At 51.5% G+C, this 14,105-nt stretch overlaps 1 protein-coding gene across 9 annotated transcripts in view; it reads right to left on the bottom strand.

The window, feature by feature from the left end:
* CLN6 (CLN6 transmembrane ER protein) overlaps positions 1-14,105 on the bottom strand; it is a 68,563-nt gene that overhangs the window by 20,986 nt on the left and 33,472 nt on the right. For 7 of the 9 annotated variants that reach the window (XM_060294070.1, XM_070044885.1, XM_060294068.2 and 4 more), the window contains 6 exons: positions 11,289-11,348; positions 7,695-7,809; positions 4,432-4,530; positions 3,088-3,276; positions 2,731-2,786; positions 1,091-1,213 (listed from right to left, as the gene is read on the bottom strand). In XM_060294070.1, coding sequence (XP_060150053.1) covers positions 1,091-1,213; positions 2,731-2,786; positions 3,088-3,276; positions 4,432-4,530; positions 7,695-7,809; positions 11,289-11,348 — 642 coding nt within the window. The remainder of the gene's footprint in view (positions 1-1,090; positions 1,214-2,730; positions 2,787-3,087; positions 3,277-4,431; positions 4,531-7,694; positions 7,810-11,288; positions 11,349-14,105) is intronic. The other 2 variants (XM_060294071.1, XM_030875157.2) reach the window with 1 other exon arrangement.

Raw genomic sequence — 14,105 nt, 5'->3', positions numbered from 1 at the left:
TCTCCATCTCTTAAGGCAGTACCTAGCATGTGGCCATGAACTCAGTAACACTGGCTAGAGGGCTTCTGAGAGGTTATCTCGTCCACTCCCCTGCCTACAGATGTTGACCCATCCCACTCAAGGAACTACATAGCTCTGCAACTTGGTGGCTGTGTCACCTTGGGGACTTTCCATGACATCTTGGAGCCTCTGTTTTCTTGCTAATAAAGGGGGCATAAATGGCCCTATCTCTCAAGAACTACATACTTGGAAAAGCATATTGTTCAATAAATGGCCTCCTGTAGCTATCACTCTGGTAGTGCTATGGGTAAGAACGGGCCGAGGCTCCTTCCCACGTCTCACCTCTTTCCCTCCACCCATTCCTGTTAATCCTGCCCTCAGCGGGCATGCGGATTTGCCCTGGTGGACCCCCACTGCTGGCCACGGGCAGCCCCTGGAGGTGGGCCGGAGCTGGCCCCAGGAGCGGAGGCCCTTTTCATTTGGCTGGAGGCTTCCCACCAGAGAAGGGCTAGTTGTTTCCAGGACACCCACAATCCCCAGGGGAGCCTTTCTCCAGAGCGGAAGTGACAGAGGAGGGGTAGGAGTCTGGCTGAGGCCTGGAGCCCCTGGAATGGGAAGAGAGAGCTGGAGGGAAAAGGAAACCAGGCAGGGAGCCCCTGAGGCCATGGAATTCCCCACATATCTGTCCTTGTCATCTCCATGATGCTCCATAGTTTACAAAGCCCCTTTCTCTCCCCCTGGATTCTCACCATGTCCTAAAAGGGAGACAGGTGGGTATTATTCCCATTTCACAGAGGAGTAAATTGAGGTCCCAAGGCCTTTACAGGGCCTGGTGTCGGAGATGGATTCTATTGGCCCCGAGGTTGCACTCTGAATGTGAAGAGGTCACACTCAGGCCTGGCTTCCTGGTCACAGAGCGGCCACCATAAGGCAGTCACAATCCCCACTGAAAGAGGAGGAAGAAGGGACCTCAACAGGGAGAGTCTCACCTGGGGTCACACAGCAGCCCTGTGGTCAAGAGCACATTTTCACTCCCTGGCTCACTAAGGGCTCCCAGCCTCCCCGCACCCCAGGTCCAGCGTCCACTCACCAGTAGTACAGGCCGCTGGGCACCACCAGGGGCAGGGCTGGCCCTGGCATTGAGCTCTCAGCTTTGGTGGGAGTGAAGCAGCCACTGAAGTACATGAAGAGGATGAGGAAGAAGGGGATGTACCTGCAGCAGGGAAACCAGTGCTGAGCCGCCCGCTGCCCCGTCCAGCTGCCTCCACCCAGGGCCTCTTCCCCGCGCGTCCTTGTACTGGTTCCCTGCACCATCCTATGCACTCACTTCATGGTTTACAAAAATGCCTGGTTCGGGTGGCACTCTTCCCTGGCAGCCTTTCCCGAGCAGGGGGTCCAGGAGGGAAGCAGGAAGATGAGGTCTGCTCCCTGAGCACATGCCGGTCAGAGCCCCGCAGGCTGGGGGGTGCGGGGAGGGGCAGCTCCCTCCCACGCGGCGCTGGCCACCCCACTCACTCCGTGTGTGTGTGTGTGTGTGTATCTGCCTCGTGTACGCACCCAAATACCAGCAGTCCCAGCTCCTCACTGCCCTGGAAAGGGGTGTTCCCAGCAGGGTCGAGGAGGGAGAGGCCCGAGGTCCCAGCTTAAAATAAGGTGGGGGGGACAGCACCTGCCAGAGGACTCCAAGGAGCTCTGTGAAGCCCCTTCACCCACACTCAGCCCACAGCCTCACCCCCTTTCCACACACACACCATTTCACCCCAAAGGTACCGCCCTCTCTCCTCTCCACACACAGGCTGCTCTCCCCACGCACCTGTGCCATCACACCCCCCTTCTCTTCCCGCGCACCACCTTGTCTCCTTCTCCACCTTCCCTCCTGCCCCTCATGTGCCCAGTCCTCTCCTGCTCCTTCGTTTCTCCAGCCTCTCTTCCTCTCTCCTCCTCCCGTCCCCAGCCTCTCACCGGAAGGGTCTTCTGGCACAGGCCAGGGAGAACTGGCAAGAGGCCTGCCTGTCCAGGAAGCCCCTGACCTTCCAGGTCCCTAAACAGAACCTAGAAACACAGCGTAGGGCAAGTGCGACAAGAGTAAGCCCACCTCGCTCGGGAGTGGAGCCACCCAGGCCCAGGGCTGGCTCCGTCACTAGCTGTCAACCCAGGGCCAAACCCCCTCCCACCGGCCCCAGCTTATCCTGTGTAAGGTGTGGGCCTGGAACAGATGACTGCCCCCAGCTTGGGCCCTGCATCTGCTGTGGCTGAGCCCGCATTCGTGAGGTTTCCTCCACTGTGGGTGAAGGGGTGGGAGGGAGGCGCTCCCCTGGGAGTTAGGAGGAGCGGGGGCACAGACAGCACCCTGCCCCCGCCCCACCCCCGCCCCAGTCCAGCCGGACCTGCTCATCTTCCTCCCTGCCTCCATGCCCAAGACCGCAGCCCGACCCGGCGGGGTCCCCATCCCCATCCCCATCCCCAGGGTGGGGGAGAATGTTTATCAGCGCTGCAGCCTCGGCCCAGGGAGGACAGCCACTCGCTGCCCTCTAGTGGCCGCCGCGGGCACCGCGCGCTGGCGGGAGCGGAAGGCGGCGCGGCGGGAGCCAGAGCTGAGTGACAGCGCTCCCGCCGGGAAGAGCACGCCATTCCAGCCGCTGCGCTCGACACCTGGAGACCCCAGGCCCATGTTCAGTGTCACCAAGGCCGGCGGCAGAGCTGGCTGGGGCCACGGGCCCCATTACTCACCACATGGAGTGGCCCAGGTACTCGTCGTAGTAGTAGAGCAGCTCAAAGGAGTCGATCTGGGGGCGGCAGAGGCGAGTCAGGGGCAGAGTGGGAGGGGCTTCAGGGGGGGCGCGGGACCCACGCAACCCGGCGGCCCCCCTCCCTCCAATGGCCAGGTCTCCCCCAGCTGCCCTCAGTCCCTCCCTACCCGGAGGAGGGGGCCCTGGTGGGAGCCTACGTGCCACTTCCTAGCAACACAGGAGCATCCTAGCTTGGCGGGGGCGGGGGGGGGGGGCTGCCCTCATCTAGGGCATCGTGATAGGTCGGGCAGCCTCTTTGGGCTCCAGGACGGATCGCACTGCCGGGGTGGAGGCTCACCAGCGTCTCCGGCTTGAGATTCTTGATGATGGGGTTCTCGCGGACTGACAGGTGGTTCTGGTAGCCGCTGAAGATCAGGCGGTGGTTTACAGAGTCACCCACCAGGTGGATGCTGGCGCCCATGATGAAGGTGATGATGCTGACATAGATCATGGAGCGCGGCAGGGTGCGTGGGGACCGCTCGATGAGCTGAGGTCAGAGGGAGGCCCGACAGCATGACCCCCGCCTCCACCACGATAGCAGCCGCCCTCTGCTTCCCTCCCTCACACCCAGAGTGGGATGGATGCCACCAGCTGGAACGTCACTCTCAAATTGGTGGGTCCCTTTAGTGGGGCCAGTCTCCAGCCTCCAGAGTCTCACAAGATCCCTGTGAACCCAGCAGGGGCCAGGGATCAGCACCCTCTTGTGCTGGAGAGGAAACACACTCAGCAGGGCCAGCTCTGCCCAAGGTCACACACACCCACGGGCTGTGCTGGAGGTGACACAGGCATCCAGGCTCCAGGTCCTGCCCTCCCACCACCCCCAGTTCTGCTCCTGGGTCACTGGGCTGGCCTGTTGAGGAGACCCTCCTGTTTCTGAGCAACTGAGCAATCCAAGCAAACAAAAATGGAAACGACAGGGATGCGGCAGGTGCTTCTGAAACTAAATTCTTTTACTAAAGACCCTCTGAATTCTGAGATTACACCTTCCCTATTTTTTGGAGATCTGAAATGTCTCTCTAAAAACAAAATGATGGGGACAGTAAACAGCAATAGTTTTAAGAGCCCTTATGTGGCACAATGCAAAGCCAGCATTGCCGAGAGCTACCTTGGAGATAGCCATCACCCAGATATCTATCTCCCGCAGCCATCTAGGAGATAGCTCTGTGTTCCCAGTGGTATCTCAAAGTCAGGGATCTCCAGGCCAGAGGAGAGAGTTCACCCTCCTTTGCTGCCCTTCCTGCCACCTGGCCCTCACCTGCCTTCCCAACTGGTCCCTGACCTCGCCCTGGGCGATCCAGCCACTCCTTCCACCTCAGCCTCCCCAGATGTCTTATGGCTCCTCTAGCACGGCCTTGTCTTCAGGTGCTCCTGCCTGAAGGCCTCTCCCAGTTCAACCCCAAGCACACCAGGCGGAGGCCCAAATCAAACGCCCCTCCTTGGGGAGGCCTTCTCCATCCCTCCTGGCCAGAGGCAGTCCTGCCTCTCCTGGGGCTTGACATGTCCCTCTATCACAGCCTTCGTCTCCCAGAGTTAGGCAGGGGACTGTCTGATTCAGGGCACTCCCGGGGCTTGGCACCAGCTCCCTGCCGGGTGGAGGAAGACATGAGGGTGGGAAGGGAGGGCAGGGAGCCTTGGACTGTACCTTGAGCAGGAGAAAGGGCGTGATGATGTTGTAGGCCATGTGGAAGTAGTCCCCCACGCTGGGCTTGTTAAGCGGAAACCACTCGAGAGGAAACACCAGCTGGGGAGCAAGGGGAGGAATGATTTTTACTAGGCACAGCCCCATGAGACCCTCAGAACCTCTTCTGCACACACTTCATTCTTTCTGTGATCTCTTGGGATCCTCTCAGCAGCACTGAAGTCAAGGTGTTTTCAGACAGACAAACTGAGTCCCAGAGAAGGTAAGCACACGGTAGACACAAATCCAGGGCCTGCCCCTGTGTCCCTCTCCCTGTGGGTACGAAATAAAGGTCCCTGGGTACCGGCCTGAGAGTTGGAGGCTCCTTTGGGACTCAGTTGTGCACCAACGTTCTGGGTGACCCTGGGCAAGTTCTTCCCCTCTTCAGGTCTCAGTTCCCCCATCTGTAACACGAAATGTGGCCCAGGTGATCTACATGGACCCTTAAGGATCTGGCACTCCAGGTCCTAGGATGATGACAAGATCTCCTGGCCACCCAGGTATGGAGAAACACTCTGTCCACTGAGCAGGTGGACCACTTCCAAATCAGGTCGAAACTATACCTTATGAAACAAAGGAGAAAATAAGTGAGTTCTACAAAGATTCAATTCTTCCTTTTCTACCTTCCCTGAGAAAGGCAGGCAGGCCAGGGCTGTTCCTCTGTCTAGAATGCCCTTGTTCCTCCTACTGCTCTAGGCTGTGAGTCCCAGCCTTGTCGGTGTCAGTGGGCAAACCCCTATTCGAGGTCAAAACACTTCACAACCTCCGCCCTGCCACACCGTACGCCCACTATCTGTTGATTGAGAACACGTGTAATGACCATAAATTTCTATCAAAAATTCACCCTGCAGAGATAAAACTCTCAGGATATAAGAATCTCAATCTCTTTCTCTTTCTTACTTGCTGGGTGCATGTATCTCTGTATCTTTACCTATAGCAAGATATATACGTTGGCTGAGACACTCTTTGAGGGCAAAATACCAGAACTAGGCGGCTACCTGAATACACTACAGTCCATCTTTTCTACAGGTTAAGCAGCCATTAACAGAAATGACACCTCATGTGTACTGACAGGGAGATAGCCATGACATATTCCAAAGTAAAACAAGCAAGTTGTAAAATAAAGTATAAAGTAAAATCTCATTTTGGTTAGAGAAAAAAAAAAAAGGAGGTATACATATGTTTGCATGAGTAGAGAAAGGAGTGGAAGGATGAGCCTCAAACTGTCAGGGGTGGAACTGGAAACGGAAAGTCTCACACTTCTTTATACCCCTGGGTATGAACTGACTTGTTATAACTATGACATATTACTTTTAGAACTTGTAAAAGGTTTTATTTTGTAGTTATTACAAATTTGGGACTATCATGGGTAAATTTGAAAAGCTCCAGTGTATACACGAGTTTTTCAAATGTATATTCCTGATAAGCCCACTTAGGGTTATAGTGGCCACAGCAACTCTGAGCAGGATGGGGGAAGTGATTTGCCCTGCAGGAGACCCCTATTAGACCTGATGAGGCTGAGTCCTAATGAATGAGAAGAGCCATGAGCCTGCCCCTGGCCTCATCTCCCCTCTCCCTGTAACACCAGTTTGATGGGCAGCTCCTTTGTCCCCCAGTATGTGGAACCTTCATGCTGCACGGGGGCTCAGAGCAGCTAGTCCAACCAGTCTTCTTACAGATGAGAGAACCAAAGCCCAGATGACACTGACTTGCCCAAAGTCACTTATGAACCTGACTGGGTGCCCTGACTCCTGGCTCAGTCCCTTTACTTTCACCTACGTTTAAAAAACATGTAAACCTTATGGCAAGCCTGCAGAAAGCCACCATACCTCCTCCCCGACACCACTGCCAGGAAGCTTTTCTTCATCCCCTTCAAGTCTTTGATCCCATGTCTACAAGACTGTTAGGGCCGTTACTAATTGGCAGGCAGTCAATATGCATGACACTTAGGCATGTTTTTTCTCCTTAAACATTCCAGGTTGCTCTAGAGTATTCGTAATTCCTGTCTAATGCCCAGGTAGCATCCTCTGGACTGCGTACAGCAAAGCTGATTTACCCAGTCCCTACTGCCGGACACTCAAGTCCCTTCCAAGTTTTGGCTATTATAACAACACTGCAATGAACACCTTCGGTACAGAGGCTGTCTTCTTGCTGATTACATCTTCAGGGCAGATGCTTGGCAGGGGTCGTACTGAGTCGGGAGGGATGAACATATTAGGGTTCTGGATAAGATCATGATGGAAGGGGGTGGGCTCTGGGGCCAGAGTGCCTGGGGGCAGGTGCTGGCTCCTCCACTTGCTGGCTGGGTGACCTTGAGCCGGTCATTTGCCCTCTCTATCCTCGACTCTTCTCATCTATAAAATTGAGATTCATGATAGCATTGGTGGGAGAACTAAGTAAGTGTAAACACATGAAGAGCTTAGAACAGAGCAAGCACTCCATGTATGTTAACCGCTATTTCTAGCTGTTATTATTCATTCAGTACAAGTATACTGAGCACATATCTTGCTAGGCACTATTCTAGGTACTAGTTATCGCCTTGACAAACTGCTTTCCCAAAGGGCTTTGCTAATTTGCATTAGCACTAGCATGTATGAGGTGTCAGTTTCAGTGCGGGATATTGTTATTTTTACCACCAACATGCAAAACTTAACACCTTAGTTCTTGGTGGGAACTCACTCAATTTTTTTCACCTTCTGTTACCTGTCTGTCTATCTATCTTATTCGTGACCAGTGAGGGGATTTGGTGCTCTTCCAGTATTAATCTCCGTAGAGGCTCCCACTGGACACTGATGCATGAAGTAGCCTTGGAGGGAGGGGGACAGTTTCACCAGATGACACTAAAAATTACCCAAGGCTCAAGTCATACATGATAGGCAAATTCGGCCTATACTCTTCACCTCCAGAAAAACAATACTATCCCAAGGCTGTGGGGAAAGCAGGTGGGATCCTTTCTCATACCCCACTGTCTGAATTGGTGCTTTGGTTAAACCTGGGTGTGAGATATGGGGGGGGCGCAGTATGACTAGTCAGGGCCCCCCGGATCCCCCGCTCGCTGGCAGCTGCCGCACTGGTCACAGTCGTAGAACTAAAGGACATGAAAGCATCCAGACCTATTCTCACAGTGTACTGGTAAAGGCAATGACTTGTTTGAGGTCACTCCGACAATTGAAGTCACCCTGTCTCCTCACTGCTGGTCAGGGCTCTGTCCACAGCTTCACACTCACCATGGCAATGGGGCGGCCAAAGTCTAGAATCCAGTTCTGCAGGGTGAAGTAGAACCAGAGATCAAGGTGGAAGGGAGCCGTGCTGGCAGCCTCATCAGCCTTGACGGAGCTGTGCCTGGGAAAGGGGCAGACAAAAGGGGTCAGCTCTTCTCTCCTCCCATGGGAAGCTTCCCCATGAAGATGGGCCACAGAGATTTGAGAGCAGGAGGAAACACACATGATTAAGTTCTAGGAAAAGGTTTTGCTGGAAATACTGTGGTCCATGGGGAGGTATCCTGGGAGTAGACTCCATCTGCCCTGACCTTTGCTCCTCTATGATTCAGGCAGGAAAATGCCCAAAGGGTATAATAACTGTTGGGTTTTCTTACCTATAGGATGATGGGGAAATCAGATGGGGCAAAGGATGCAAATGTGGCTGAAAAGCATGAAACATGGTGATGGATGATGACAGCTAACCTTTATTGAACACTTTCTATATTCCAGGCACGACTATAGCTGTTTGCACGTACCATCTCATTTAACTCTTAATTCTCACAGAAACCATCTGAGGTTAGAATATTACCCCCATTACACAAGTGAAAAAACTGAGGCCCAAGATGTTAAGCAACTTGCCCAAAGTTACATAGCTAAATATTTGAACCTAAATGATTAGATTCCAGAGCTTATATTTTTAACCTCTAAACCATCATTGTATCCACAGTGATTGGTCCACGGAATGGGCATGTGACCTGAGCTGGATCAATCAGAGCCCTCCGGTGAGATGTGCCTTACAGACTATACACTGAGATGAACAGGGGATCTCCCTTTCCCTTGGTTTCTGAACCATGAGGAGGTAGGAAAGGGGCTGCAGGTGTCCTTCTTCTCACCAATCCACAGTGAAACCTAAGAAGGAAGGCAGCAGGGACAAGGTGATGTGAGAGACGTGGCAAGAAGAGGAGAACCATCTGATGACACAACTTTGGATGCCTGTCTCTCCTGCAAAGCAGTCAGCCATCTGCTCTTCACAAATGAGCTGAAGCTAAAGGGCCAGTGCATGTGCCACCTCCTCCAAGAAGGCTTCCCTGATGAAGCTTTTCCCAAAGCCCACTACAGGGAGTGCATCATCCCTAACTCCCACTCAGGCCATGACATCACAGGGCTGGAGTTTTGCTCGTATCTAGACCCTCAAGAAGAAGGGTGATTTTAAGGTTCTCTCAACTCACCAACCTCCCCATCAGAGAACAAATCCTCTTTACAGTGTCCCTGCCACTACTTGCATACTTCCAGTGACAAGCAGCTCACTCCTCCTAAGATGACTGAGGTGTAAGTTGTGCTGCCCCATTAGTGCCAAGACCAGGAGCTGTGTGATGTGAGTCCATATTCTCCAGAGTTTTCAGCTCAGTACCTGATTTATGCTCAGTGATTACTGGTTGATATAAAACAATCTCCGTTACCAGTTACTCATTCGTTTTAGTGGCAAACAATAGCTTAGAGGCACCATGAAGATTTTACTCTGTCAACACTGCTATTGCTTCCATAACTTTCTGGGATCCTTTTTAGCCAATTCCAAGTATGGTCCACACTGGGCTGCTAGAGCAACCCAGACACAGAGAGGTAAGCTCTTGGAGGATCTCATCACCCTCTAGCGGCAGGCAAGGCGGGTGGAGTGGGCCTTTCCTAGGTCAACTAAGTCTTCCTGTCCCCTCTACTCAGTGCTCACCACTTACGGAGTGCCGACTGTGTGCTGTGCTAGGAGCTTCACCAGCACCATCTCATCTAATCCCCACAGCCAGAACAGGAGGCTGTTACCCTCCCATTTTACAGATAAGGATACTGAGGCTTAACCAAGGTTACCCCCGCTAATAAGAAGCTGCATCATAAGGAAAAGAATAAAAAAGAGTGGACATATGTAAAAAAAAAAAAAAAAAAAGGAGCTGCATCAACTATTCCTTTTGTCAGCCTTCCTACTCCCTCCTTCTTCTGGTGAGAGATGATGTATCCTGAGCCACAGGGAGGGCCAGTGACCCAGGCTGGAGCAGTGGGACTTTTCTAACTAGAGTTGAAAAGAGCATCTTCCTTTCTGGTGCTGGGATGCTAAAGATGAGAGCGCGGGGCTGCCTGTGGCCAAGGTTCCAGCCTCAAGGGACAGCCAGGTGAGAATGAAGCAGCCCTGCAGAGAGGAGCAGGGAAAGAGGAGAAGAAGGCCTGAGAGGGTTCACATTCCCAGTTCCAGGCGTTCCCAAGGCAATGGTTTGGCCACAAGAGCCAGTACATTCCCTTTTGCTAAGGGTGCTGCAGTTCACACTGGCTTTCTGTCACTCATAATCCAGGAGTCCTGAAAGGCAGAGAATTCAAACCTGGGTCTCTAAGGATTCAAGACCTGTGCTCTAAGTAGCTTCCTATTTTGTTGCTGATTATTATAAGCTTTGTGGCATATCAGGAGATCAAGATAGAGAGGGATTGGTGTAGCCTGAAGCAGTATGCAACACCTGCAGGAAGAAAGGGAGCCTGGAAGCATGGATGGGTGGATTCCAGTAGGCAGAAAAGCAGCAGGAGAGCAGGATCAAAGGCCTGGAGGTGGAAGTGAGAAAGGTGCTGAAGGGAGCTCAGATGCCTGGCTTATTGGTGGAAGGAAGAGGAGGGGCTGCTGGGCCTTCCGACGGGGGCAGACATTCAGTCATTGTCTGAGACAAGTGACTGGTATAGAGGCCCCACCGTGCCCCTTCCCCTTTGTGGCCATCAGGGAAAGACCTCAAAAAGCAGATGGTGGCAACCTCCGGGCCTGAAGAACTTGGATGGGGAAGGAGAATGACAGTCCTCAGTGTTTTATTCTGGAAACCTTCAAACTGGGCAAAGAGCAGGATGTTTGGTACAGGAAGTAAAGGCGTTTTGAAAGCCTGGGAAGCACTTAAGTGTGGGTCTCTGGAAGCTGTGGATACGAAGCACACACTAGGGGCTCAGGGACTATTTCCTCTTCCACCTCAGGAGGCACTCAGTCAAGGGGGACCCCCATCAGGAGTCCAGCCTGGCTGAGCAGAGCAGGAAGAAAAAGGGCAGGTGCAGGGCAGACACCTAACTTGGGAATCAAGATTCGTGAGCATCTGACTGGTTTTCTCCTGTTGGGACTCTGAGCACAGGGGGCAGATCATGAAGGGTGAAGGCATCCTCTCCCCCAGCCCCTCTCTTGGGGATGAGCATCCTCAAACCTAACCCAACTTTCTGACTTCACAGACTTCACACACCTAGCCTCCAGCCATGCCAGCTCTAGGCCTCCATCATCAGAAACTCCTGCTGAGAACAACAGTGAAAGCACAATGGCAGGTAACCCAAGACAAGGATGGCCTTTAACCTCCTCCGCGGCTTTACAAGTCTACCATCTGGGAAAACTGATACCACGACAGTTGGGGAGTGCATACCATAAAGCAGCGGTCCCCAACCTTTCTGGCACCAGGGACCAGTTTTGTGGAAGACAATTTTTCCATGGACGGGGGCGGGGGGGGGCGGCGGTGGCGGGGGGAGGAGATGGGGGATGGTTCAGGCAGTAATGCGAGCAATAGGGGGGATGGTTCAGGTGGTGATGGGGAGTGGCAGATGAACGATTGCTCACTTGCTCACCTCCTGCTGTGCAGCCCAGTTCCTAACAGGCTGTGGACTGGTACCGGGTATTGGGGACCCCTGCCATAAAGCACATAACATATAGATGAAATATTCAAAGCGGTCAGCAGCTCAGCCATGGTGGAGTCAAGCAGGGACCTTGGGGACTATAGAGGGACTGATTTTGGTTCTATATACACGATGGGGAAATACCTCACATGACGACAAGTTTGAACAAAAAATGAGAAAATGAAGGCAAAAAATAAGAGAAAAAAAGGAAAGGCAATTAGAAACTCCAGGAAAAACAAAAGCAATATAAGAAAGCAAATGTAACTGTTAAACTTACTGGACTCTGTAGGGAACAATATTTACATGGCTTAACTGATAAAAACATTGTATACTGATTTCCAAAGTTCATAATCAATCCACAAACAAAACATGGAAGGCAATTACGGTTAAAAAACAGCAGGTAAATACTACTGTGAACCTTGACAACTTGAAAGTAAAACTACAGATGACAGGAGTTGGGGAAACGGTAAAGAATGCTAGAGATTAGGGTAGGAGACTAATAATCTTTTAAAAAGGAATCAAGAGATACTGCCCTTATTGTAAATCAACTATACTTCAATAAATAAATAAATAGGTAAACTTTGGGAAAAAAAAGATATTGCTTCACAGTTGACCGTAAAAGAAATAATGGTATATACATATTCCTTAAGGCTACAAAGGTAACAAAGAGCAAAACTAAAAATGGTGATACAAAACCATCTTGTGAAGACAGGAGCGGCATAAGTGAACCAAATCATAACAGGAAATTAGTGGGTAAACATTAGCTTAGAGGCAACTGATAAACCAAGAAATAGCAGTTGAGCATAGCTTTTTTTTTTTTTTTTAAATAAATTTATTTATTTAGTTTTGGCTGTGTTGGGTCTTTGTTGCTGCTTGTGGGCTTTCTCTAGTTGCAGTGAGTGGGGGCTACTCTTCATTGTGGTGTGCGGGCTTCTCATTGCAGTGGCTTCTCTTGTTGCAGATCACGAGCTCTAGGCATGCGGACTTCAGTAGTTGTGGCTCACGAGCTCTAGAGCGCAGGCTCAGTAGTTGTGGCGCACAGGCTTAGTTGCTCCACGGCATGTGGGATCTTCCCAGACCAGGGATTGAACCCGTGTCCCCTGCATTGGCAGGCGGATTCTTAACCACTGCGCCACCGGGGAAGCCCTGAGCATAGCTTTTGAGTGTGGACTTTGGAGATTGCCTGGGTTCATATCCCAGCTCTACCACTAACCAAATCTTGAGCAAGTTACCTCCTGGGCCTCAATGTTCTCATCTGTAAAATGGGGGATAATACTAGATCTTACGTCAAGAGTTGTGGCTGAATTAAATTATGCAAAAACTTTTTCTTTTTTTTAAATGCAAAAACTTAAGAGCAGGGCCTGGCCCACAGAAAGTGGTATGTACGTAGTATTTGTTATTATTATTTAGAACTATGAATTTAATTCTGGTAGAAACAGTTAAAAGAAGCTAACATGGTTTTCTCTGGTACTAGGGAGAAGTGGAAAAAGGGCCACTGCTTTTTACTCTAAGCCTGTCTGTGCAGTTGTATTTAATCATGGGCATGTATTACTTTGATTACAATACAAAAAACTGTCAACAGAGCAGGTGGAAGCTGGAATAGAGTCCCTTGAAAGGTAGTGAGCACCTTGTCATTAGAGGTATGTAAGCAAAGCATGAATGTAGCAGAGGAAATCCAAGCATCCTAGGAGTCAGACAGGATGATTCTGCCTACTGTCTTGTGTAGCAATGATATTGAGAACCGGCCTACAGGCACCCAATGAGGGGGGGCAGAGATACCCTGGAAGACAGCCAGCCTCTCATGCCATCCCCACGAGCAACCTGGATGGTGGGGAGCTCATGTAGGAGTAAAGAGGAATAGCCAGAGTGGAGCAGTAAGAACAGAAAACAGAAGCCCTGGGTTTAGGCCCTGGTTCTTGCCGGCAAATGATGTAAACCTCCTTAGACCTCAGTTTCCACATATACAAAATACAAAAAGACTGAGTAAGATGCTGCATGTGGAAACCCTGCATATGAGATAAAGTGGTGACCATATCCACTACTCACACACTGTTCTAATTGGGCTACCACAGTTCAAGGCAGTCAAAGACTCCCAACTTATAGGTGATCGGAAGAGAGATGTCCTTAGTAGCATGAAAAAGAGCTACTCTCGCCCAAGTCTCTCAGACTTCTTCTCAGATTTCATCCCAAATCATACCACAAACTTCCTAAAACTGAGCACACTAGTGCTCAAAAGCCTTCCATGGCTCCCCCGTGCCCTACAGAACAAAAGCTGCATCCTTAACCTGACATTTAGGGCAGGAACTAGGGTGAGGCAAGTGAGGCACACAGGGCCCAACATTTAAGTAGGCATAGGGGAGCCATGGAAGGTTTTTGAACACTAGTGCCCCAAGAGCATCTCCTTAATTTTTGCACTCAAGGCTCTCACTCTGGTCCCAGCTCTGCTGCCATTCAAGGCCCTTCACAATCCGTCTGCATCCTCCTGCCACTGTACACAAAGAAAGCTCCAGCACCACTGCAGTCCTTGCCTTTCCCAAGCTTTCCCCTGGCTGAAACAGCCTTTCTTCCCCTGTCACCTACTGAGTTCTTTGAGATGCAGCTCAAGCTCCACTTCCTCCAGGCAGCCCTCCAAGACGACCTCTCAGCCCCTGGACTGTTCCTCCCAGGCCCGCCCTACCAGACTGTGGGACCCTCCTAGCTTCACCTTACCCACCGCTTTAGTGCCTGGCACAGCGCTGGACACAACAGAGATGCTTAATGAATGCCTAC

This window comes from Globicephala melas, chromosome 2, assembly GCF_963455315.2.
Source record: "Globicephala melas chromosome 2, mGloMel1.2, whole genome shotgun sequence".
NCBI lineage: Eukaryota > Metazoa > Chordata > Mammalia > Artiodactyla > Delphinidae > Globicephala > Globicephala melas.
Note: the sequence above shows the minus strand (reverse complement) of the source record. Positions and strands in the feature narration are given on the sequence as shown.